The sequence below is a fragment of the Paralichthys olivaceus genome, chromosome 6 (assembly GCF_024713975.1).
Source record: "Paralichthys olivaceus isolate ysfri-2021 chromosome 6, ASM2471397v2, whole genome shotgun sequence".
In the NCBI taxonomy this organism is placed as follows: Eukaryota; Metazoa; Chordata; class Actinopteri; order Pleuronectiformes; family Paralichthyidae; genus Paralichthys; species Paralichthys olivaceus.
In genome coordinates, this window is record NC_091098.1 from 19,702,473 (window position 1) to 19,730,264 (window position 27,792).

The 27,792-nt window shown below is 42.7% G+C and overlaps 1 protein-coding gene across 8 annotated transcripts; it reads left to right on the top strand.

Annotated features, from left to right (window-relative positions):
• The first annotated feature begins 96 nt into the window (after positions 1-96).
• ogg1 (8-oxoguanine DNA glycosylase) lies at positions 97-27,375 on the top strand. Of its 8 annotated transcripts, none has more exons than XM_020096402.2 (8): positions 97-237; positions 317-654; positions 763-942; positions 1,507-1,685; positions 1,763-1,910; positions 2,004-2,053; positions 2,126-2,342; positions 17,660-17,797. In XM_020096402.2, exons 1-7 carry the CDS (start codon positions 128-130, stop codon positions 2,339-2,341), a joined length of 1,221 nt encoding a protein of 406 aa, XP_019951961.1. In that variant the 5' UTR covers positions 97-127; the 3' UTR covers position 2,342; positions 17,660-17,797. The 8 variants fall into 8 exon arrangements, with proteins under 8 accessions (XP_019951961.1, XP_069382556.1, XP_069382555.1 ...); XM_069526455.1 differs by lacking the exon at positions 17,660-17,797 and adding an exon at positions 8,335-8,598; XM_069526454.1 differs by lacking the exon at positions 17,660-17,797 and adding an exon at positions 7,179-8,295.
• Positions 27,376-27,792: the final 417 nt, after the last annotated feature.

The following is a 27,792-nucleotide window of genomic DNA, read 5'->3' on the forward strand; positions in this document are numbered from 1 at the left end:
AAGAACCGGTTTGTTGCACTGGGAGCATCGAGTCAGTCTGCGATGTGTTTAACAACACCAGGTCGCTGTCACAGGTCGGTAAACGCTTGATAAGCTGTAGAAACCAGCAGGGTAAGTGTTCGCATCCATGGCCAAACATGCGGTGCTATCATCGGGGACACACGTGTGGAGATGTCTGACCTGCGCGAAGTCCGAGCTGCGTCTGGGGCTCACTCTTGCCTGTGGACAATCTTTCCGGTGGGTTGAGCTCAATCAGAAATATGCAACAATACTGGTGCAGGTGAAATCAACAGATTCCAACAATCTGAACCCACAGATGGAGAGAAACCGCACAAGGCCACTGGACAGGGGTGATGGGAGGACGAGTGTGGACTCTGACCCAGACAGATGACACCCTGTGGTACCACGTTTATAAAAACCAAGGAGGGCAGAGGAGGGGACCGGCTGGGATTTCCTCCCCAGGAGAAAGTAAGTCAGAGAGGAGATCGAAAGGAGCTGTGAAGGAGGAAGAGGGCGTGAGTGTAGTGAAGGACACTGAGGAGGAAGAGCAGATGCTGAGAGATTACCTCCAGCTGAGTGTGAAGCTGGCGAAGCTGTACACAGACTGGAGGGCAGCAGACCCCCACTTCAAGCAAATCGCAGACATTTTCACAGGTACGTTTGTGAATTCATGTGATCACCGTTCCGTAGATAACGACTGAGTCAGTGTTTTTTTTTTTTTAAATGAAATGTGATTTAGAAATGTAGTTTGGTCTCGCTCAGGTGTGAGGATGCTGCGCCAGGACCCCACTGAATGCTTGTTTTCCTTCATCTGCACCTCCAACAACCACATCTCCCGAATCCAGGGCATGGTGGACAGACTGTGTCAGGCTCTGGGTGCTCCACTGTGTCAGCTGGACCAAACCTCTTACTATGACTTTCCTTCCCTGACTGCGCTTGCAGGTACTTTGTTCTTTCCCTAAAGAACCCAAAGCATTCCATTCACCCATCAATAATCCATAAACCTGTGTATATAAACTTGCCAAGTAACATATATGTGTAAACCAGTATTTAAAACTGTGCTAGGGACCTGGGTCAGTGATATAAGTCATTTCTTCACTTGTTGGTGTGTAGTCTGTGGTTCAGTTGTTGAATATCCAACCAGGATTCCTTGATTTGATTCGTAGCCACCGCAACATTTTTCAACTTCCGATTACTTCACATTTTAAATAAGTTGAGCATAGATCAGTCATAACCTGGTCGACAATCACCCGTGCTAAATTATCATAGACATCATCTGTCATGTTACATGAGTTCTATGGGCTTCAGTCTATTAAAGCAATTATGTTATTGTTAATTATGTTATTCTTTACAGATCTGTATAGTTTATTAATTCAGCGAAGAAGCCACATTGTGAGTAATAGTCAGTGAAATGTTAATATCCAATAAAAGAGTTTCCTATTTGAATGTGTCACATTTTAAAGCAGTGCATGCTCACAATCATGTTTTCTGAAATGTAATTGGCAGACAGCAGCGTGGAGGCGTGTCTCAGGGATCTCGGTTTTGGATACAGGGCTCGGTTCCTGCAGCAGAGTGCCGAGCAGATTCTGGACAGGCATGGGCTCCAGTGGCTGGAAGGTCTACGCAGTATCCCGTATCTGCAGGCCCGTGATGCCCTGCGTACTCTTCCTGGTGTGGGCACTAAGGTACAGCAGCCGTATGTTTTTCTCATATTTAGTGAACTTAAGTGAAAACGTGATGAAGGTTTTTTGTCGTCCTGTAGGTGGCGGACTGTGTTTGTCTGATGTCCCTTGACAAGGCAGAGGCTGTGCCTGTTGACACACACATATGGCAGATCGCTAAGCGTGACTACAATTATGCTTCTGGCAACGGACAGAAGAGTATCACAGATAAACTTCACAGAGACATTGGTTGGTATTCACACATCTCAGTAATTGAAGTTGATGTAAACATTGAATATTTGAAACTCTTTATACAAGGCTCACTGTTATTTTTCATCACAGGGGATTTTTTCAGAAAACTGTGGGGTCCTTACGCTGGTTGGGCACAGTCGGTCAGTTTTATTCTAAACATTCAGTCTGTCGGTCAGTCTCTGTCATGTCCCCTCACACTCTCTCTGTTTTAGGTGCTGTTCTGTGCTGACCTGAAGAAGTTCCAAAAACTGAAAGAAATGCCACTGATGCAGCCAAAGAAGGAGGAAGAGGAGGAAGAAGAAATTGGGATAGCATGCAAGAAAGGAAAGATTAAGACGGAAGAAAATGTTGCGGTGAAGCGTGCGAAAACCAAGTCAGCGTGTCATAAGAAGGCAAAGATGTCGGTCAAGAAGGAGAGAGTGGTGTGAGGTAAACAAGCTTCTTGTATCAGGATTACATTGCATTACATTACATGTCATTTAGCTGACGCTTTTATCCAAAGCCAATTAGTGCATTCAACATCTATGAGGGGCCATTCAGGGTTCATTATCTTGCCCAAGGACACTTCGCATTGGGCTGGGGGAGAGTCGCCGTCCATCTGTTTGGAGGACAACCGCTCTACCCCCTCATCCACAGCCGATCTACACCATATTGCAAAAAACACACACGGTTATTTCAGATTAATTAAAAACCCGACAAAAAATAATTAACAGGAGATTTTTCTGACAGGAACATAATATGTAATTGATATTCTAATGTTTTTGTACTGTTTATATTTAACTGTAACCTGTCCTATGTCTACCTCCCCATAAGTACACTGTTACAACTGCACCACACAGGGTTGTTTTTACAATAAAACATTTGAACTACTTTCTATTTTAAAAGAAAATGTCCATATTAGCACAGTCATCAATCCAGATAGAATCTTCAACTCCAGTAAAACCATTTCTGCTAAATGTTGCCAGAAGTGGTCACTAGATGGCAGCATGCTTTGGAAGATATCCCCTGAGGGATAATGTCACATAATGGGCCATTTGCTTTAGCCTATTTTCTTTCTTTCTTTTTTTTTTTGTTGAAGAAATTGCACTGGATGAATATTTTTAGTTCAGACCTCAGGCTCTTGTTACACCATGTACACACACACACACACACATGCCGTGGCATTTGTGTGCATGTCTGAAAAGGTCATAGGACAAACATGGTGCTTCTTCTGTGAGTTTCCTGCATTAAAATAGTGTATCTGTCTGTTGGATCATAATAACGCTGTGTGGGTGGGTGGGTGGCTGTGGAGTGCCACAGTGACCGTATGTTTATCTATAGGCAGTAGTTGACTGTGTCAGCGGATCTTTTTATAGCAAGGACTGCAGTTAACTGTTGTCACTGCTGGGATGTTAGTGTGACTCTTTCTGTTGACAACATGGACATGTCTCGTGTCCCTTTTGACTCATTAATGTCCCTTTACAGTCATATTTTAATTAGTCTAAAATATATGGATTACTTTATCCTCCAATGTCTTCAAATCTCTCTGTGCTAATTTGATTTGATATTTTCTGATGTATAGTCTGGAGTGAGCAGGTGCATCATGCATGTAGCTGCATCTGTGTCAGAATGTGCACGTCTCACACGCATACAAATGTTTGTATTTGTGGAAGAGTGTGCAGCCATGTGAGTTAATGACTGAGTCAGCTTTCATCCCCACTCCATTTGAGCTGGACAAAAGCTGGGGCCCTGCTTTAAGGCAGCGTCACACTGAGGAAGACAAAACATAGATGATAAGAAAAGTCATAAAAACAGTCGGGAGAACAGGAAATGAATTTGAATTAAAGGGAAAGAGTAGAAAAGGTGAAAGTGTGCTTGAGGTGGTGACATGCATTGTAAAGAGAAAGCCACGTGTGCACGCACATTGACACACGCAGACAAAAACAACATCATCACAGTGGCCTGTGCATTATGTAAGAGGTGGGTCACTGTGTGTGTTATGCCTGCAGGAATTGTTCAGTTGAGAGTAGATCTCTTAACTCAGTGTTCCGTCCTTCTCTAATAAGAGGCTCTACTGCAGGCACCAGGGGGCGCACGCTTGGAACATGAGCAAAAGAGAAAGTAGACTGCATTGTGTATTTTAGATGTGTGGCATTTGTTTGGATTTGGCCTTTGGATGACATGTGAGACGTGTCTTTGAGGTGGTTGAGTCTGAGAGAGGTGGGAACCTCTGTTGCGTTCATTGATTAAATAACCACATGGACGAAGTATGATGGAAGTACCTGTTTTCACTGATGTTTATTAGATGGGCGTAATTCAAGGTATTTCATCACACTGGTGCAGAAATGTAAAAATCCAATACACTCAGTTGTCAGTTTATTAGGAACCCCTGCTGTCTAATCATAGTCCTGCAACAAATCCAATTTATGAAGGTTTCAATGTTCCGTTCTTGTTGAAAATGTTTGAAAAGATGTTATTTAAACTTTATGATAGTTTTTGGAGGATGTAGATTGAAGTGCAGTTGAACTGAGATGTGTTATTTTACAGTTCATATCAATGAGGCTGAGCTAAACAACACACTGTGTGTATGTCATACTGTAGGTCAACAGCAACACAAACTGCAGCCTCTATAACGATCACACACCTGAATCCACAGCTCTTTAACACAGTTTCAAAAAGTAGTGAACATTTTAACTTTCATTAAAGAAACGTATCGATGGACTGCGGTCATTTTAATCAAGGTGTTCCTAATAAACTGAAAACTGAGGTATAGCCTTAAAGCAGCCCTACAACAATGCCCATAATAACCAGCTTGAGAAAACAGAGCAATAGCTGCTAAAGTATAAATGATACAGATTGTGATAATTGGTAGTGATTTTATGTATATGGCCAGTGCAAGTCTAGTAGATACTGTACGGAATGTTGTCTTACTGTCAATACAGTTAATGTATTTATACTAACAGTTCTGTATATAATGGGAATATATGGACAGGAATTTGATATACATTAATTTATCAATAGTAATTTAAGACATAATAAAACATAATTCAGTTATGTCTACATCAATAGTGTAAATCAATGATGGTTAATAATAATGTATTTTGTCACAGCATAATGTTTCGCTCAAAGCTGAAAAAAATGTTTGCAAAGGAATAAAGTTTATAAGAATATAATTATTATAAAATAGTAATAATTGCTATTGGCATTGATTTATTCAAAGGAAACTGATTCATTTTGAATGTCCGTACTTCGTCTCTGTTGTCCAAAGATGGTCTCTGTGCAGGTTCACAGTTTGTCTGCTTCTTAAAGTGATGGATGTTATCATTCCTGAACAGTAACAGATGTATTATATAACAGTATCTGATACAATACCTAAAATGGATCATATTTGGAGCGAGTTGTGTTGATTCACCTTAGATGTGGTGAAACCCTAAGCTGCCGGGGACATTCGAGGGGGAGCCTGACGGACTGGGGGGGGGCAGTCCCCACATCAGAGTCAGTTTTTTTGGGGCCCGTAGTAGGGGAGAATATTCTTTGGTGTCTAGACAACCAGGGTGAAGGGAAAGCCACACACACAGAGAGAGAGAGAGCGTGAGTGCAGAGCTGGCAGAGGTACTTTAGACCCTGAGCTTTTCTGAATCATGTATGTGCAGATGGATTTGAGCATCTTTACTGTTCTTAGTTAAAGAGCTTTATTTTGTGGTGAAATGTGATACTTTCTTCCATCTGATAGGATCTCTGCTTAGCTGACTGTGATTACGGCTCAGTGCCGTATAGATTGGGTGGAAGAAACTGTTCCGTCTGCTCTGGTATTAAATTTCACGGCCCCCCAACCACGATCAATTCAAATGACTTAAGTGGAATGTATTCTACGCATTCCTGGACAAAGATGGTATAGAAACACTATCCACAGTGTGTGGGAGAGCATATATTCCATGTGAGGTTTTTTTTCGTGTGCGTCAGTGTCAGTGCAGTGAACTCTTTCCTTTTTAAGAATCTGTTCATTTAGGAAGCTTGAAATAAGCCCCCCTCTCACTTTATTTAAAGCCCACTAAAAATTACCCATATGAATCCAGAGCTGTCAGTCAATGGTGATTTACATGTAAGTCACAGGGTTGACCTGCTTTGATTTAAGTGGGACAGTAACTAAGTACATTTACTCATGTAACATAGTTAAATGCCAACTATGAGGTACTTGTAGTTTACTGAGGTATTTCTATTTAAACTCTATACTTCTTCACCACATTTTAGAGGTACTTTTACACTGTATTAAATTCACCTGAGAACTCTAGATAGTGATTTTCAAATATAAATGTAATGTTTAACATAATATGTAATAAAACACATTAACTGATTTTTGACCCCAGATCTACGAGGGAACTCCTCTTGTTTCGACTATGGGGACCAGGGTATAAATAAACTTCTGGCTAATTTCTTTTACAGGTCAAACTAGCTCAGGACAGAGGGGAATGATTGGATTTAAATCAGCTTGTCAAAGAGAGATTGAGCACTTCTCTTGAAGACTAATTTGAAACACTTGAAAACTGGGTCACCTCATGGGACAAAAGTTAAAATATCTCATTTATGGTTTTGTTTGGACACACCTGAGCTCTCCTGTATGTTTATCATTCAACTCAGAGAACAAAACATCCGTGTAAGAGGAACGACTTATCTGGGCCTTTTTTCATGTTGTCAGATGAATCAGATACAGCGCACCAGATGACGCTCGTCTTGTTAGAAATTGAACTGGATAACAATCAACTCATTCTCCAAACGCTGCACATCAGGAGGTGAATTAGATGTAAACACACTCCCAATGCCCTTTTATGTTAATATTCTAGATTCCATATCTCTTGCAAAAACCTTATATAAACATCCATTCTCTGTTCGTTCTTATGAGGTGGGCGTCTTTTAATATGCACCGTTTGCTCACTTATCCCCCACCTTGAGAATATTACTCATAATCCATGTGCAATAAATCTGATTAGCATCTTGAAGTGTCCCCGCTCCTCCTGTCCTAACCCTTCAGTGTCTCTCCTGCTGCTTCAGTAGTAATATAATGGCATTAGGACAATCCTCTGAGCTGCGCAGGTTATTTTAGGACTCGGCTTTACAGTGCAGACAATCTAATGAAAGTGACATACATGGAGAGGAAAGAAAGAATGAGAGAGTGTGACAGTTAGGAGAGTCTTTATCAGTATTTGTCTGCGTTTTGGGGGCTCAGTCAGGGCAAAGCTGCAGTGTCAACAGCATGCATGTCCTAACTGGAGTGTCGTGTTTGTGCAGGACGGAGAGACAATCAGGCGAAGGATGAAGTGGAGGGCAGTGAGCCAAGGTGCAGCATGAGGAAGCAGTATCATGTTGGCTCAGACCGGCTCGCTCCCCCCTTCTGCTGTCCCTGGTTGGAGGACAGGAGAGGGTGATAGGGAGGGAGGCTTGAGTTTCATGCACGGCTCTGATCCAAGCTTAATGTCCTCATTGCTGCTGCAGCTGCACCAGGACATGCCTCTACCTGTTCATGCCACCAGTTAATTGTCTGATTTTATTCCAGCAAAACCCCCAAAGCGTTTTTTTATTGTACTTTACTGTACAACATCTCTTGTACTGGTTTTGATACAGTATTAAGGACAAGACGTTTCAGGGCATTTCAAGCATTGAAGAGATTTTTCAAATGTCTTCCATGTCTTGTAATCGGACCTCACTTAAATATTTGCATCTATGAATAAAGTGCTTGCCCGACAGAATCAGATTATTTATCAGAGAGTATTTAATTGACATTACTTTTAAGCTGTTTCCAGACATGAACTCCAGAGAATGTCCACATAATGCAATCAGGAGTTTGTTCAGTGTTTTCCATTAACATATGGAGAATGCAGCAGGAGACGCACTACACAGACATTTCCAGGGGTTAAGGGGCGATGAAGGAGGTGGAACGTAACTATAAATTCTGCTGCAATCACATTTCTTTCTAAGACTTCTTCATGCATGGCTCCTCTTATCATCCTTAGATATTTCTATTCTTTTTTTTTCAGTTTTACATTTGTGGCATGTCTTAAAAACATGACATGGATCCATGCTCACTGAGGAATCTTCTGGAGGATAATCTGCTCTCTTTGGCTCATTCGGACATTATCCAGAGTTTTTACTGGGGCTGCCAGGAGAAACCCGGAAGAATGTCCGCAGCAAATGACTCTGACATTTGTTTTCTCACGTACAATGCCTCACGACCATTTCAGGAGATAATCTGGAGATCAGTGCAGGTCTGAAAACATCTGAAGTAACCATATATTTTTGTATTCGAACCCAAATCCCATTGGAGAAAAACATATTCCACATCCTCAGAGTCTCTCTTGAAAGAAAATTCCATCAGCTGTCATTCCAATAAAAAAAATGTATATAATGATTAGTTGGATAAATGGAATGACATTTTTCATTTATTTAGCTTTAGGTTGGACCGGATAAGATGTATATCAACGATGATGATGATGGAGATGACGTCAATGCCAGTGTCGTCACGTTTTCACAGGGCACTGTCCAAATAAGCCTCTTTAAAGGTAGATGACAACACACACGCACACTGAGATACACCGAGGGCCCGAGGCTGAAACTGCGTGACACAGACCTCTGTTGCGTAACAGGCGTGCCAGGCGGTAGGTTGATAGGTAGGCAACCGTGTTCATCCGCTTGTGAGTGAAGAAAAAAAAAAGAGGGAGGGATGTGAGGAGAGATGGAGCGGTCGGTCGGAGGGGGCGTTCGGCTCCTCACTGGCTCATGACTGGAGGGAACTGGCAGCGGCACAAGGCTGCTGAGCACAAACCTGCTCTGTGAATGTGTGTGAGAGGAGCGTTTTCACCTCCTGCGCCCTGATACAGCGACAGTGAACTACGGTTTCCTTTGGATATGTAGAAGTCCCGGTCTCCTGCCGCAGAGGACGCCATCGGAGGGAGCAGCACAGCCCTGCAGGTACGCTCAGCTCGAACAGATCGTGGACTTCGGAGAACAGTTACCTGAAGCTGCTATACGGCGACACTTGGCGCAGTGAGTCATGCGTAATAGCGCAGCCCCTACCTGCGCCGCGGTACCGTCCGCAGATGCAGGTTTACGGTGTTTTTCCGCATTATTACCTCCACTAATTTACCTGTTATTGGTTTCCGTGCTTTGAGTACGTTGTCTTTGGTAATAACGTGTCATGAGAAGTGCAGGAGAAGCGTCGGTTTGGCCGATTGTGTGGAGATAGGATGAACCAAAGACAACGTGAGGATATACGACATGACTGTTCCCTTAAAGTGAAGCCAAATTAGCGTCTTAATTGCCATCTAGTGGTTGGCTGCAGTACATTTCACAAATCCAACCTCCTCCATGTTGCTGAATGGGACATGGACCAAACTAAGAACTAAGAAGTACACATCAAATAAAAATGTCTCAGATTCTTTTGTCATTTTTGGTAGGTGTTATTGCATCTATTGATTTTTCCATTAAGTTTTATTTATTTAAGTAGTTATAGTTATTTGATGTTATACACAACATGATGAAACGTCATGATTGACAGCTGAGATACTCATGATCGTTCAAGCGCATGTATAGGCGGGACCTAGAGACAATGGCTCCACCAACTTATCGTAGACTTTCCAAATGGCAAGATGGTGGCTTTCATATCCAAGATATTTTAGCTTCATTTTTTAATAGTGGGAGGAAGTTGCGATGCGTTGTCCATTTTTTTAGTGAATGCAGCCTATGGGACGAACGTAGTAATGCTGTTTTTCTGCTTTATAATTAGTGAATTATGTCAGCCAGTAATGAAACATACAAAAACCAGGGTTGAATAACACTGTCAAATTTAGTGTTTATACAGACACCTACTAGCTAATGTTTGCTGATGTTTATAACTATTAGCTGTTTTGGATACAGTTAAAACTATGTGCCTATTTGAGTCATAACTGTTTTCTCAGGTTGAGGACTCACCTATTTTCAGTTGGTGGCTCTATTGTTAATTTCAATTCTTATTCAATCCATCAGAGACCCCACCAGCTTTAAAATAATTGTTGTATTGCCAAATCCCAATCAGCTTCACCATCCAGACTCGACCACCAGCTTCTTTCATTAGTTTGACTGGGAAACCTATATGCCCAAATATTAAAGGAAATTGAATTTGTTCTCCTGTCCACAAAGTGCATAGAAGTGTGTGCAGTTAGGTGGTGAAATGGCAACAAATGGAGTAGTATTTCAACCTTTGGCCACCGCTTGCACGTGCACAACATGTTGTACCTGCGTGTTTACAGTATATTTACGAGGGTTGTCCAACCTCGGCATGTAGGAGAAGGGCTGTGGCACTACAGAGGAATTGGCTGCACCTGTTCCTCATCAGGATCCTAACTCATCCAGCAGAGCGAGGGAGGGGAAAAGTGGGGGAAAACACTCTTACTGGGATAGCACAGGGCAGACAGAGCTGCTCAAAAGTGCTACTGGATGTAACGCAGAGCCCAGCCAGACGAGTTGAATTCAAAAGAAAAACATCGCACACCACTCTGTGGGAGAGAAACAGGCCTAAATCTGCTTTAAAAGCTCAGAAAAGATTTCGTTGACAGTGTTTTCATGGAGAAGTGGGGGTTTGAAAGAGTTAAAGGCTGTTGCCGGACTGAAGATGAACCATGACTTCAGGCTTATAATTGAGTAGCCAACAAATGGCTTACTTTAATGGCTTACCTTGTAAAATAATGGTTATCATTCATTCCTATCGTTGGCCAGACGCTTTTAAACTGTCAGGATAGTAAAAGAATACCTTCCAGTTAATAGCCGACATGTCACACTCCTCAGAACAGACAGTGCTCAACTGTCAGAGTAGAGGAAAGTAAAGAATAACTCAAGATATTGATGGAGAACAAACCCACTAACCACTGGACCCATCTGTTCCCCTGCTCTTTCATGCCTCTGGATCTTTTTTTGATCTAGTCCACTGAACTCATTACATTTTTAATAAAGTTCCAAATAAGAGCATCCATGCACATGATAACACTTTATTTTTATAAATACACAATTTGTTTGCAAATTGAATGATTGCCACGCAACACACCACTTAACACAACAGTCTTTATTGAATGCAGCTGTGGCAGAGTTGGGTTGAAGTTGAGCTTTGGTTGACTCCCTGCAGCAGGCACACACTTTATGACTTGCGATGCCTGTAATCACTTTTCCTGCAAGTGTTTTGTGGCTCGACATGGTTTAGCAGCTGTCTTAATCAGTCCCCAGACTTTCTATCTCTCGGCTTGTAATTCTGGGAATGTGTGCGTGGTAATTCGAACATCTGAGTACCCTCTTTGTCATAATAATTCACCGAATATTTGTAGACAGTGTCAGCTCTCTGGTGAGCTTTCTCTCCGTGGCCATTGATCCCATTTCTATCGTTGTAGCATGTGTTTTTATGCAGGGGGTATGCGTCTGTCTAGGTGTGTGTTTTTGTGTGTGTGGAGTGACAGTTAAAGCACCTCACCCTTTAAACGCTGACCTCCTTCAGCTTTTGATCTGTGGCTCGCATGAAGGCGGAACATCAGTCAAAGATGTTGTGGGGCTCAGCACTTTAAAGCTGGACATCCGCTTCCACCAGGGATCAAAAGCATCCACGATTTGTTCTGGAGCCTCCCCTCTCCATATAGCATGACCTCGCTGTGTGGTTGGCGTCCCCCCCCCCGCCCCAGGTCAGTGGAGCACCACGTGAGGGGCATCTGTACCAGGCTTTGGTTTGACTTAAGAGCTAAATGGACAGTTTTGGACGTTGGCTGAAAACTTTCTTTGTCTTTGTCTTAATGTATATTAACTGAATATAAACCGATTAAAGGTTCAGTGTGTAGAATTTAGTGACATCTAGTGGTGAAGTTGCATGTTGCAGCTGAATACCCCTCACCTAAGTTTGTCCAGTTTGGGCTACTTTAAAAAACATGGCAGGCTCTGTAGAGAGGACCTGCTCCTAATTTAATTTAAAGTATTTAAATATAAAGGGCCCTTTCTGGGGTAAAGAAAACAATCATTCGTACAATTTAGATGAAACACACTGTGAAAATATCACTAGAATTATTTTATAATCAATGTCTGAATAGATCCCTTTTACCTAAATCTTACACACTGAACCTACAAGTGATATTTTTTTATTTACTTAATTGGTCGTGATATAATTTCAAAATGAGCAAGAAAATAACGTGAGAGCTGTTTTGCTGTCCATATGTTATTTCAAGGTGTGGAATTTTTTAACGGTCAAACCAGCGACCTCCCCCCCACCACTCGCATACCAACATGACCACATATGCTCCCCCGCCTATTTCTCCCCTCAGCCCCGTCTCTCTCCCTATGTCTCACATACACACAAATGAACAAACACACACTGCTTCACAGTCACACCTCTCCCCTTCCAGAGTGCAATACAAACAAGTCATACATCAGTATGGCAAAAGCTGATGGACAAGCATTAATACATAACTGCTCTTCTGGTCTGAGTCACTGTTGCTTTGCAGACGTCCACCAGCTCTGTGCTGTTTTATTTCAGTCACTTTCTGCTTTTCCTTCTCTCTCCATCTCTACTGTTCCTCTGTCTTTGCTTTCTTGCTGTCCCAGCAGAAACACAGTACCACTGTCACCATGTAATCAGATTCCTACCATCAGTTTCTTTTTCTTGTTTTTTTTGGGAAGCTTTCCATCTTATCATTGCCTCGGTCTCTCTCTTGTGTTCATCCCCATCTTCCGTTAACCAGCTGTTCCTCTCAGCTGAATGACCGTCTCTCTGCTCACGACTTTGTTTGTGCTCCACTGGTAGCCTCCTTGACACTGGATACTGTAAAGTCATCTCAGGTATTGGGCACTCACTCAAAGACATGACCTTGTAATCTCATTCCCAGACACACACAGCATCAGCATGTGTGCATTCACACATTCTGAAGAAGACGACGGCTGGGTATGAATTTTTAACCATGCTAGCAACGCAGCACTAAGGTTGAGGATCGGATGATCAGTCACTCCAACCACTTTGCTTCCCACTGAAATGTCTCAAAAACCATTCGATGGATTGCCATGTCATTTTGTACAGACAGGGTCTGTGATATTTCCTCTAAATCCTCTTGGTTGGTATTTGCGGTTTTGAAATGTCGCAAAGACTATTGGATGGATTTTCATCAAATTTGGAGCACATTAAACACACTGTGTAACATGCATATTAAGTGATGTTCACAAACAATTCCAGAGTTCGTAGTTAAAACAACTTCTGTAAACTTAAATTCTGCCAAAGAAATTCAAGTTTGTACATGTGTAGAAAAATTTGATTTGTAAATGTATAAAATAAAGTTCTAAAAATGTAATGGGTTCTTCCCTGACGTATACTGCATCCTTCCAATCAAGACTGGTGCTAATTCATCCAGTCATTTTTGTCTAATGCTGCTAACCATGACAGAGGTTATTAGAGTAAATAAATTACATATCTGACTAGACTTTCAATCCTGTCTTTCAGTAATTGACAGTTCTAAGTCTGTTAGGAAACATTTTGGTCATTATAGAGTTGAGGCTCAATACCCAGCGTAGATTTGACCCGTCTTTGTTGAAAAGACACAGATTCTTCTGTTCCCAAATAGACTTAGGACTGTCCCTGGAAACATTCACAGAATTTAATGGAATTTTTGCACTGCCACTGTGTGTGTGTGTGTGTGTGTGTGTGTGTGTGTGTGTGAGAGAGAGAGAGTTCTCTTAACCCCACCTCTTTCTTCACCCCACCCTATCTGCCTGTCTCCTTATGTAAAGTGGCATTAACTCGCCATATTAATACATTAGCGTAGACATAGCATCACTGAGATTAACTGATTACCAGCTGCTGTTACATTGACTCAGATGATTATATAACCAGCAGATCTATTCTGTGAGCGAGGACTTTATAGTAATCTTCAGATTGTTGCCCACAGCTGTACCATTGGATATTATCCATGGGCCTTTCCTGCCCGGGATAAAGAACGTATTGTGTGAAAGAGAGTGACGACATCCGCACTACATGCACATCCCCACTAAAAATGAAATCCAGAGTGATGTGTGCCTCGGGCCCGAGGGGCTGAATGTGATAAAAATACACTTGCTGCCTTCTCCTCCCCTGGACAGTCACAGAGGGATGTGCTTACTGTGTGTGTGTGTGTGTGTGTGTGTGTGTGTGTGTGTGTGTGTGTGTGTGTGTGTGTGTGTGTGTGTGTGTGTGTGTGTGTGTGTGTGTGTGTGTGTGTGTGTGTGTGCGCGCGCGCCAACCACAGCAGATGCGGTTGGCTGAGAGCATTTAGGTCTACATTCAATCCAAACACATAACCGGCTGATTACACTGATCTTGTCTTTGTAGTGTTTGGTTAGAAATGAAAACCGACAAGTCTGTTCCCAGTTTGAAATTCAGACTGCTAAAGAGGAGCTGCCAGTCTGCTTCATTTACTCTCATATTTATTATTCTCGTGGAAATTTGTGGTAAAATTGTCTAAATCCATTCAAGAAAAACATTTTGGGAAACCGCTGCTTTGTGTGTGGCTCTATTTGTGCATATGACCCTTGTATGGAGATGAGATTAGCACTGACAGCATTTTAAATACAGCAGCAGAGGGTTTCTCACTTCTCACTAGAGTTTATGCTGCAAAATGCCTTTTGGGACTCATTAATCACCACTACCTATAGTGTCATACCCGTATAAGGCTTACGCTGGATTACTTCAAATCAAGATAGTGATATGTTTACTAAAATCCATTTCTCAATAGTCAGGGTGTTTATCTCCAGCTGCCAGTGACTCCATAGCTGCCAGTTAACGTCAGAGCAAAGGTGAAGCAGGCTCAGTTCCCCACATGCCTTCCCTGCACAGATTTCTTTGCTTGGACCATAACAAACGTGTTCATCCTGGAACTTGCTGTAGTTTCCTCGTGACTCTTCCTCCTCTTCTCAAATATTCTTTGTCTCAGTAGAGATGTTTCAATTTCCTTACCTCTACCAATACTGATTCGGATACCTGGACTTGCACACAACCTATATAACGTATTTTAACAGCTGTATGCTGATAACTCTGAATGGAAGTGGTTAAAGCTCTCATTGCTGTGTGGCCTGGCTCAGGTTAAACCCTTTGAAAACAAATACATACAGAAAATGAATGCAATAGAACTTATTTTATGATTAAGGGGTTAAGAGTCTTAACTGAAAAACAACATGTGGAATAAAAAATAGAAATAAAAAACAAGAATTTCCTTTAGATAGCTGTTAAAGTGCGTGATAGTGGCTAATGTTGCACCACCCCTCAATACTGACGTGTAGCATGCAATACACCATTTTGTTTGTGGGACTTTCCAGCGTGAAATATTGCCAAATCACTAATGATCACTAAACACTTGAACGACGTGGTTTCTGATCAGTTCATAGATTCACATACTCGCCGATGCCCAACACGGTATTTTCAGCAGTGCTGGTGGCGTTTCCAGTTTTGTTAGCATCGGAAAACTTTCTGACAGTTTCTGTCAACCCGCCCCTGTCTCCTAAATTTACAGCCTTCGTCGCTTCTCTCCGTCTTAATTTTGTCACAGATCCCTTCAATTCCTGCCCCCTCCCTTCTCCATATCCTCCACTGTCAGATTCACTACCATCACTGCTTCTCCTCCATCTTCTCCAACCTTCCATCCCAGCTGCCTGTCCCCTCTTCCTCCTGCCGCCCCGTCCTCCCAGCGAACCTCTTTTCTTATCTCCACATTCTTATATCTACCTCCTCTGTTTCTACTTATCTCTCTTATCTTCAGGGTTTTCTTTCAACCTTCATCCAGGAGCAGGCTGCAGCACTGTGGTGAAGTAAGTCCAGTTAAATGGGGGACATGAGTAAAAGAAAGACGGGGGGAAAAACAAGGATTTATCAGAGATTGGATTGGCTAACAGCCGACTACACTGAGAGCAGAGGAGCTGGTTGAGACGGGAAGGAAAATAAACATTGAGGCTACTGTGAGTGGGTGGAGATTGAGATATACTACCATTTATATTACTGTACTCATGGACATGTTTTCTCTACAGCTGCTCTGCTAACACTCAGCAAACAAGGAAACAAAACATGGGTATAGGCGTTCTGAAGTGTGCAGAGACTGATCGCTGTGCACGGGTCTAAATCTTCTCACATACCTACAGTATGCTCAGGAACTTCCTGCTTGGTGACTGACCCCTTGTGCACACATATCCTTTAACACATTTTCCATATACTCACTGCATCTCTCGTGCACGTGCACAGCTGCAGTAATTTCTCTGAGAACTAGAGGCCAGGGCTGTGAATGAGGCCTCAGTGAGTCATCTGCAGCAGCACGGACCCTCCCATAGGCGCTGATGTGTCTTTTTCTGTGCTTTCCCTCCTGATGTTTCAGGGTGAAGTTTCAGTATGATTCTGACTCCGCTCCCTGAGGTTATCTCCCACTGTGAGTCACAGACAGACACTAGTGTGAACAAGGGAGGGTCTTACGTAAGTTTTAGGCTGAAAAAGTAATAGAAAAAGGGGTGTTTTTTGATAAGAGGTCAATGTTGGGATGCAGCCGGCAGCTGTTCAGGTTGATGACTCGTAGGATTGTGTAATTCTCAGGAGCTTGGGGGGTTTCTGTGCGGCACCGGGCTCTCTGAGCTTCACCACACTCCACTGTTACAGCTGTCAGCTCCTGGCATCCGTGACTCAAACATAACTATCACAAAAGCAGTAGAGTGGAGGAAGAAAAAGAAACTGATGTTCATCCAAAGAACATTTTATGGCAGGGAATAGATAGTGTGGAAAATAACTTAATTCGTCCATCTGCTACTGAATGAAACCATCTGTGACTCCTGTTGGTTTTGACAGTGCTTGTTATATAACTTTAGAAGTCTTGCCTTTGTGTTTGTCTTGGTGACATTTATTCTGAAACCGTATACCTGGCCACACCCTGTGTGTCTGCTGGTGTCATGCTGGTGAATCATTGACCTGCCCACAGTATTAAAGCTATAATATGGAACTATTCCCTAATAAAGCTAAGGTTGGTGATCCTGGAAAAGCAAGAGCAAGCTACAGTTTGATAACGGATGCAGCCCCCCTCCTTCCATCAGCCCTCTTGTTAAAGCCAGTGTTGGCTTTAACCCCCAAAACACATGAACTCATTCGGTCTGAATTAAATGGTTGGTTGTGTTTATCACATTCGTAGACTCTGGCTTTATTTCCTTTTTATTTTCAGACAACCTTTTTTTTTTTTGATAGATAGTGATTCAGTAACAACTCACCAACCCTAGCTTTAAAATGTCTAACGACTGGACCTATGTTATGTATTTTGTTGATGTACATTATCCAAAATGTTTCCAACAATGTTAAAAAAATCCCAGATTTTATTCAAGGTTTCATTTTGATCATCTTTTAATTGCATCATATCAGTTTTTCCTGCTAAAAACTTTTGGGCAAACAACATATGACGAAGAAATAACACACTGCTAGCCACTTAGCTGTTTTTCGCTTTCACTGTTTTTAGTGGTCACTTGGAATGGATCATGATTATTTATTGCTGTGTAATGTGAACATATTACATATTGTACATTTAACTCCTCATATCACATCTTCACTCAATTCACTGCATTAACCTTCAGCAAACTATGGACCATCGCTCCTGCATAGTGAAAAATTCAGCATTTGACTCCAGTTTTTCATCAAAGTCCCTTAAGGTGTTTAACTGTATTCTACTTTAGTTGTTTCTTGTTTTATTCCATGAAACTAACACAGTGCCTGTCTTCTCTGCCACCAGCTGAAGGATGGTGTGACCGATACAGAGACAGACTGAGGGACCAGTCACTACTCACCACTCAGAGGCAGACCATGGCTCCCATGTCCCTTCTCTTCCTGGGCTTCTTCCTCTCTTTCCTCCATTGTTCACATGCCCAGGTCATCATCGCCTCCTCATCCTCCTTTCCTCCACTCGACCTACCTATTAACTCTTCTCCTCCACCAACCAAGCAAACTGCTGGAGTCTGGCCCTCTTTACCTCCCAGAGGGCGCAGTGATGTGCCCGTCAGAGCGACAGTCCGGGATAGGCTGACAAGTACGAATGCAGTGCTACAGGGACAAAGAGTGACCCATCCTACTGCACAGTCCATTCCTTCTTTTATATCTGGCCTCTCTGCAAAGAACCTCAGCAGCGGACCAATTTTAACCCAACCGACTGCCTCCAGGCCCAGGACTGATACAGCCAGTTTAAAATTCAGGGCCTTTGCTAAAGTGGACACTGCTACAAAAGGCTTTACCCCGCCTCTGCCCACTTTACCTTCCACTGCTGTCGCTGAGCTTGCAGGTAACAAGGCAGGTAATTCAGAGTCAGAGGATGATGATCCACAGGGGTTAGGATCAGGTAGTTCTCCAACAACGATGATGGGGAAGGAGGAAGCACCTATTCCAACAGTTGCTGATGAAATGGCGCAGTATCAGCCTCAGGCACAGACGGTGATGTCTAAAACTTCTGACGAAAAGAAACCAGCACCTGAAAGTCAGACTGTGAAGCTCCCACTGTTTGTGCTCACAACAGCCAGTAAAACCACAATATCACCAAAGACTGAGACGAGAGCAACACTGTCCTCTGTGGTGACGAAAGCAACACTTCACACTGTAGTATTAACAGGTGAGAAATCAAATGTCTTTCTACTAATTTCCTAGATCTCGGTTTGTCTGTAAGTGGAACGCATATATGAAGACCATATATCACAAGGTCCAAAGAAGGTTTGTTGAATTCGAGATTTGGATATGCGATAAAATTTAATAAGCCCAACCCAAACAGGCAGGTTTAGAACGGGCACTGCTCAGAATAATCGCTTCATGATAGTAAAGTCAAAAATATTTACACCATGTATAACAAATATGCTTTCTTCACCATATTTTAGGAGACCTGACAACAAGCACTCCTCCCACTGACAGAGTTCCTCCGCAGCAGGACTCGGTGATGACCACCACCACTGGGTCTACTGAGAAACAGCCACAGGCTTCAGAGCTGCCAGTCACTGCCCAAAGCCAGAAGAGTTTGCATTCTAACACCACAACACCGCAAGTGACGACCACATCTACAACTAGTGTACTTACTACAACACTGGCGGCTGTGAGAATGTCCTCAAAAGCATCAAATCAACCCAACATAACGACGCAACAAGGAGGGAATACAGCCAGCACAACAAGGACAGGTACAAGACAAAGGTCTTGTGTTTTATAGTAGATGACGTTTGTTTTTGTCCTGATCATTTAAAATGGAATTGTTTGTGCAGCTTGGACTTTTTACTGGAAGAATCTGAAAAGAAAGCTTCAAAGAAGGGGAAAAAGTGGAGACACTTTTCCGTGGAAAGTGGGGTGGCAGTTGTGTGGAGTAAAAACGGCAAGGGGAGAAAGTATGAGCAGGAGGAAAGAGGGGAGGGTTGAAGAGGGGACCGGTGGATTCACAGCCAAACAAAGAGATAGACGAGTCTGAAAAAGAGAGTACAGATGGGAGAGAGCAGACAGGGTGGGTGAGAGTGTGGCAGAGGAAAGGTACGGGCAGAGAAGTCCAGGGAGCGGGGTAGGTAATGAAAACCAGATGCACTAAGGAAAGCAATGAAGGGAGCAGACTGGAGGAAAAGTAGATGGAAAAGGAAAAGCATGACACATGGGACACATGAGCCAGTCTCTTAGATACCATGAGAACAACATCATAACTACTTTTAAACACTCAGGCTCTTCGGCCCCACAAGCTCATATAAAGTCTTTAAATGGGCCTTTAGCAGGTCGTTGAAAGAAATAACTTCCTGTATCCAAGAGTAGCAGTTTGTACAGTTTGTATATATCTGCCGACATTTGTATCTGGGACATAAACATGATTGTATTTCCTATGAGATGGAGCAGGATATTTATTTAATAGTTTATAGCAATGTATGGACATACAGTATAAAGCAGTGAAAGAAACTCAAGGGTGTGGGTACGTTTAAGTGTATCCAGCTGTGAAATGTGATCAGCACATCTGGAATGTGTCTGGATTTTGCTCCTTTGAGGAAAAAAAGGCAGTTTCAGGGAAGGAAGTGAAACATACCATTTATAAAAATAAAGAAAAGAGTGTGTGATCTGGGTGCAGTGCTCACACATGTGAGTCTGAAAGTGAAATTTGTGTGGGTGGTGGTGGGTGTGGGTGTGTGTGTGTGTGTGTGTGTGTGTGTGTGTGTGTGTGTAATAGGAGGGACGGAGTGAGGGACAGAGCCAGGAATTGAAACACATGTCGGAGTGAGTCATTAGTCAGCGTATCTTCTTTATAAGTGTTTTCTACAGGGGGATGAACTCCTCAGTGCTTCCAGCGGCTGGTGGTTTGTGTGTTTTATGCAGCACTGATCATTTAGTTCCACCATCCATCAAGTTAATTGCGCCCGTAAAATAGAGATTTTCTGATGCAGATACCGGCACAGATACTGTGATCCAAATTAACGACTTAAAGGTGTATTTGCTTCACCCAGATAAAACTGCAGTTTTATTTTCCCAGAGATCACTCCTTCCTCTTCACTGCTCCAAACAGCAGTTGCGCTGTACTGCTATTGGCAAGTGCAGTTTTTTGGAGCGGCAAAAAAAGAAGTGATTTAGCCAGAGCAAGTTAGAATGTTGGAGGAGTAGAACGACAACATGTACCGTGTAAAACTTCAGTTTGGTGACACTAGTGTTGCCAATTACAACACCAGCAATCTCATAAAGCGTTTGTAGGACCATCACATGAAAGGGCACGAGGAGTTCACCAAGGCGAAGAGAAAAACAAACAAAATACAGAAGGTAACTTTGGAAACCACATTCAAACGACGCACTAAATTCAACAAATACAGCATGCAGCAGGACAACCAACAAACTTGTCGAGTTCTTTGTTTTTTATTCCTAGATTTATTGATTGGTGTTCATTTTCAGTTATGACTGTCAAACTAAATGATGAAACAAGTTCCATGTGACATTCATCCTTTTTTCAAAGGGTTTAACCTGAGCTCGGCCATGCAACAATGATAGCAGTCATCACTTACATCCAGGGTTAGTAGCATAAAGCTGTTAAACACGTTATACAAGTTTTAATTCTTTTAAATCTGCCGATATCATGTCCGCACTCGGTATCGGTCGATACACTGTCACAAGTCCAGGTATTGGAATCAATACCGGGAAGGGAAAAATTGTGTCATAACATTTGTAGTGTAAAACAGTTCCTTATGAATATTTCTAGATGCCTCTATAGGTTACAGCTATCTCTTAATGCCCCATCACTCACTAAGCCATATTTGTTTTCTTCTCACTGAACCCTTTTAAATGATTACATTTAGTATTAATATTAATATTCATTATTGTTCACATAAAGTAGAAGATTCTCATTTGTAGGTCATGGTTTTTTATGCTGTTATCTATGTAGCTGAGTAGCTGTGATTGTAATGTTGTTGGGAGTGTCCAGGGTTTTACAGGAGGTGCGGTGCCTTGAACAAACATAATGAGACGATGCAAGACGGAGACACAATGAGCTGCATGTTGTCGTCTCGTCTGATTAAGGGATTTATGCTTTGTAAAACTCTGCACATTCAAACAGAGAGATTTCCTGGTTGAGATGCATTGTGACATTGTGCTGCAGTATGTAACGTAGACGAGCCTGTTAATTATGTAATCTAATCCAGTTAAGTCACCATAACTGCTCAGCTCTCCAGAAGAGTTTCGCTCAGCAAAATGTCTGATGTAGTGATGACAATAACGCGTGATGTGACCATAGACTGTATATAAAGAGGATGTGACGTTGTATTTAATGAGTTAATGATTGTTTTACTAGATTATTGATTAAACCTTATCAGACCTTGGTCAGACGTGTGTTAGCTGAGTTGTTGTGCCTCTTGTTTGGCTCACATGTGCAGTTGTGTGTGCTTTGTGTAATCCAAACTTGACCTGTGTAAAGGAACATTGGCTTTGGTTTAGGTTTGTTATTTTTACATTCGGTCATGGTTTGTGATGTAGTGTTATAGTTGATGGGGAGCAACACTAGAGACAAGGGGAAAGGAAAAACTGAAAATATTCCTTTTTAGCCGTGCCTTTCAGTAATCTGTATTTTATTTTATTTTATTTTTACTTCTATTCCTTTTATTTTTTATTGTTATATTTTAGTTTTATAGATCTTAGGTATCTATATGCATCTGTGTGTTTGTTTTAATGTGTCTAATGTTTATCTTGTCACATTCCAATTCATTTTTTGGTTGCGACTTCCATGGTAGCTCACGCACATTTTACTTCCACCTTGAATTAAATGTGAAACATGAATGAATGTTTGCTCCGTTACTAAAAAAGATTTTAATAATCAGCGTATTGAAATCGTATTAGTTTTATTGTTTGATTAGACTTTGTCTGCGCATGTGTTTCATTTCTGTGTAGAATTAGCTGAGTTACTGTGGAGAACTATGAATGGCAGATAGCGCTGATTAATAACATAGATGGGGAGCTACCCCCCTCTAGTGGCTTTAAATAGAATTTCATGTACTTTATCGGTACAAGTCTACTTTTCAGTTAAAGGACATTCTGCAGGAATTCCCTCCTATTCAGTAACATTTGATTTATGTAAATTTAAAAAACAACAAACCAAATCTCTGTTTCTTTTTTTTTGTAGGAAAACCTTCCTTCCTCACCACCGGTGTAGTCCCAGTCACACGGATAAGGTTTTTCCCCACTTACCAGAGTGGTATTGGTCAGAGGAACCGCTCTACTCTCCTGGGACATACTCACCAAGCTCCCCACGCCACTTATAATCCAGTCCCCTCTCCCAGTGCCATTCCCTCTAACAGCACATTTCTGTACTGGGGTGACCTGAGCCGGACACTGGCTTTCGCCTGGGAGCTTCATGTCTACGGTTCAGCAAGTCTCTTCCTCCTCCTGTTTGCTGGAGCTGCTCTCGGCCTCACCCTGTCCCCTGCCACAAACTGTCCTCATCGGGGTGCCGTTGCACTCGCTAACGCTCTATTGTTTCTTGCCGGAGGCCTTAGGGCTACTCTCTTTCTAATTGACCCCTATGGCACACGGAAATTGCTCCCTCGCCCTGCAGTTATGGTGCTCTACAACTTGCCTCTACACCTGCTGGTGTGGACACATGCTGCCCTGGCATTGTTGGCCATGAGGGTGGCAGGGGTGAGTGTGTTACCTTCGACTATGGAACGTCCTCCTCTGGTGGCTGTGTTGGCAGTGTTGCAGTGCACGCTGCTGCTGGCAGCTGATCTGCTCTCCCCAGCCCTGTCCCCTGTGGTGCCCGTCACCCTGCAGGTCCTGTCGCTGTGCTGGGGCCTGGCTCTCTGTCTGGGTTTTCTCTGCTATGTCTTCCCACGTATACGCTGCCCTCCGCTTCCCCACCCTGGAGTCCCTGAACAGAGCACGAGGAAGGCTTGGACAGGGAGCAGGAGGATAGGTGTGATCCTGGGGAGAGTGCTGGCAGTGTGTGCAGTTGTGGGGGCATTGTGCTGTGGGCTGCATGTTTATGCCACCTTATGGCTCTATGGGCTGCTAGGGGACTGGACACACTTCAACTGGGGATGGTGGCTGGTTCACTTCTGGGCCCGGCTCTTGGAGCTCTCCTGGGGGTTCTCGCTCCTTCTCCTGGGTTCATGGCTGTTCTGGAGGCCCCAAGGTTACCAGGGAAGGGAGGAGGGTGGAGCAGACGGCAGAGCAGCTGGAGACCTGCCATCCCCTGGCCAATCTGTTGGGTCCACTCAAAGACATACCTGCTGGTCCAAGATAGTGCAGAGCCTGAAAGTGAAGCCGTGCAGAAAATCTGACAGCAATGGGGTAGGAGGAGGAGGAGGGGTAGTAGTAGGAGGAGGAGTAGTAGGAGGAGGAGGACCGGGAGAGATGCCTAACAACTGGGCTGGTCAGGAACGTCCTGGAGCTGACATCAGTAAAAGTCTGATCAGGAACCAGAACCACGAGCAGGTCACTGCTCTGCCACGCTATGTCAAAGACAACAACAGGGGGCGCAACCATAGGGGCCACTCTGCAGAACGAGGCATATCTGATGGCTCCACAGGCTCCCTGCTGAGACTGCAGGCGCTGGGACGTCCTCCTCATCGCTCAGTGAGTGGCAGCCTGGATCAGGATAAGGACACTTCCCTGTCTCTATGTGAGTTTGATCTACGCCCCCCCTCTCCCATCAACCTGACCCGTAGTATCGATGAGGCTCTGCACAGGGAACACCTACTGGAAGGAGGCAGCCTATTTTATCCCTTCAACCAAACCTCACAGTCTCCCTCCCCGGGCTCAGGGGTCAGCCAGGGACCCTGGCTCCGCAGGAACAGTGATCCTCAGATGCTCTCTGAGAGCAGCGAGGCCCCGACAGAGTCGTCAATGCCACTAGGTGGCAGCGTACTCAGCAGTGTACCCAGCAGGCAGGTGACTGCACCCCCCACACCTTCCCATCAGGGTCACAGGTGGGCTGGGAACGGGGTGACAAGTGTCCCCTCATCAGTGTCCTGCCCTGTGTCGCTTCGTCCGACCAGAATATCTACAGGGCATCTAGGGGAGGACGGGGTGGATGACACGCGGCCATTCATCACTCCAGACTCAGAGAGGGTGCGGGGAAGGGCTGGGAGGCCGGCGGGATCACGGAGTTACCTGGAGGTCAGTCGACATGACGACTCTGCCAGTGTGAACAGTGAAATCATTGACCTATGAACCAAACCGAGGACATGAGGACCAACGACTGTACGTCACACACACCCATTTAACAAACATTGTTCCTTCAACACACATAATAAAAATCTGTTTACCTTGTGAAAGGGTTCAACGACAGTGTGTTTGTGGAACTGAAGTGTTAAATCTTTTACTCTGGGAGTAAAATTGGGAGCTAAAGCACAGTTACTCTCCATCTAACTCTCCATTTCTCTCTAACTCTTTTTCTTTTCAAAGCCCCCCCCCCCCACACACACACACACACACACACACACACACACACACACACACACACACACACACACACACACCTGCATCACATTGACACTTCAGTTACACTGGGACCATACACACATTTTATTGCTGAGAGCAGCTGTTCAGCAGGTGTGGAGCTGTGGAGGTTGTCATGATTATAGATACAATTTTACCATCAAGTAAGAAATCTATGGTATAGTTTCATATCATGAAATCTGTCAACATGAACATATTTTTATTTACATTATTAGTTTCAGTAAGTTTGAAATGTGGCTCCAATTTCTATATCGTCTCTGTGAAAACCTGTCTGCATGTCAACAGTCGTGAATTCCATTGTTTTCATGAAGTTTATTCTCCGTCTTCCATGTTTCAGTTTGCTCTGTGATGTAAAGATGTGCCATAAATAACCTTGGTTGGTTCTGTGCTATTTTTAATGGTTTTACAAACCCATTGTTTGGGTTAATTCTCTATAGCGTCATACCAGTATCATAGTGACTCAGCTATGGATTACTACTTCTAAGCTCTTAACATGCTGCCGCCGCTGTTGTTGTTGTTGTCGTCGTCTTCTATTCTGCCTTGTATGTCAATGTGAAGCTGGTTACATAAAGAGGCAGGCGGTGAACAACAGTCAGAGACATGCAGAGGCATGCTTACGCGTGAAACTGTTGCCCAGGCTTTTAGCTTTTGCTGAAACTGTCTGTTCTAAAATGAATTTCAAGCATTCACATGTGAGGTAAATGCATTTGATCGTGACATTTTGCTGTTAAGAAAAAGCTCCTGCAACTTATGTACAACTGAAGCCTCTGAATGCATTTTTACAGAATCTAACTTAGAATATGAATCATAATCATTTACATTGAGTTGATTCACACAGTTTGATCTTTTATCTAATTAGATGCTTCACAGCTTTGCAGAGCTGCAGCCAGTGTTGGAGGAAGTATTCAAACATTTTGCTGTAGTAAAAACACACAAAAATAGACAAAAGTGTACTCAAGTAAAAGTACCACAACAAAATTTCTCCTTGACTAAAAGTAAATGAGTACTTTTATTTAAATATACTTAAATTATTCAAAGTAAAAGTACTTGCAGAGTGCAGCATCTTCCCAAAGCAAGAAGACACCGTTAACTGTGCCTGTATATCTGAATCTGATTCAAAAATCCTATCTCTTTTAAATACGGCCATGGATGAGGCATAACTAATGGCTGTGTCTCGGCGGTGGCCTTTTCTAAGATGATCTGATGTCACCTGTCAGCTCTGATTCTATCAGAGGACCAATTTTATTATTATCACATAATAATAATAAAATAAACAAAAGAACGTGTTAAGCTTTGCATTGTAAAAATGTTGTGGAGTAGAAACTACAGACATTTGCTGATATATGAAGTGGAGTGAAAAAACTAAATAAATCTACGCAAGTACAGTTAAGTTACATATAACATGTATTTAAGTACATTAACGAAGTGAATGTACTTTGTTACATAGCACCACTGGCTGCAGCACATGCGACTGGCCTGGCATGAACCTGGGAACTGTTCTAGTTACTCGTTATCAGAGCACTTGACTGAACGCCTGAGCACTAAAGTATTTTACTACTCTAGAGGAAAATATCTTTCAACTATACGATGTATAAGCAACAATGTAAATACAGTTATTTTTTGATGTTCATGAATAAAGGTGTATTTGAAACAGTTAATAGTTGTTACTGTGAAAGACAATCTGATGTATTGCTTGTGCAGAAAGTTGCTCTATTCTGACATCAGATTGTGGCCTGTTGAGGACATGCAGAGCCGTGATAGTTGATACATGACGTGCATGTCGAGGACTTTCTGGGCTGTGCTCAGTATTGTAATCATGATGCAGGTTTTGCAAAAACATATTTAGCGGCCATGGTCTGCAGGATTTTGATTTCTACTTTATTTTTTCTGTCATTAAATGATTACAACGGTAAAGAAAGAAACAAAAAACACTTTTATCCTGAAAATAAGCCAGTGTTTCCCTTTCTTCAGATTTAAAGTTGCAAGGTTTAGACTATTGAAAACTAAGACTGCTCACTGAAACACTATTTTGGATGCTCGTGTGAATATCTTATTATATTTTGACATTTTATCCCAAGTGGAGTTTGGAGTAAAACGTAACTCTTGCCTCTGTTACCACTGAGCGCCAATCCCTGACTTGTTTTCCAGTTACCTCAGGGTGACTTGCAGCTCCTCCCAGTGATGTGAGATATTTGACTTGTTAAGTATTTTGCAGTACAATGGCCTTGTGTTGTCAACATTCCAATGCACATGTAAGATTTCAGTGCACCAGTACTCGCTGTTACATCTTTTTCTTCATGACCAGGTCTGTACCTCCAGCGCCCCATAGTGTCCTCCCCTCTACGAAGCAGTAAGTGCCATAGAAGATACAAATCATTGTACCCTCTCCAGTCTGTAGACACAGTACAGGAGTACAGTGTTATTTTGATTCATTTCTTTTGCTCATTGAACTTTTGTTCTTGTATTTCTTGCTGCATTTTGTGTCTGGATCCAAAATAAAATTGAGGAACCTCAAAATCTCCTGACTGTCTTATTCTTCAGTCATTTTGGTTGTGTTTTGTTACAAAAATGGAAACAGGAAGAGTGGAAATAATCAGCCACAAGAAACAATATTTTTATTCAAGATTAACTTGTTCTGTTGACCAGTAAAATGATTCCTCCAGTCACCAACAGCATCTTTTTCTTTCTTCTCTGCTTTCTTGTCCACCATATACAACATGTGCTACAATGGACACTGTGGCTTATGAACACAGGAGTACAGAGTTCAGAAGTAAGGAAGTGGATAAAATTATGAGAAATCTGAAAACATTTCTGACAAAGATGGTCACAAACATTGCTGAGATAAGTTCTGTAAATGTGCAGGAGTTTTCACACCAATATCTGTATTATTTCTTAAAAAATTCACAAAAAATAATGGAAAATGCCGGATCTCAT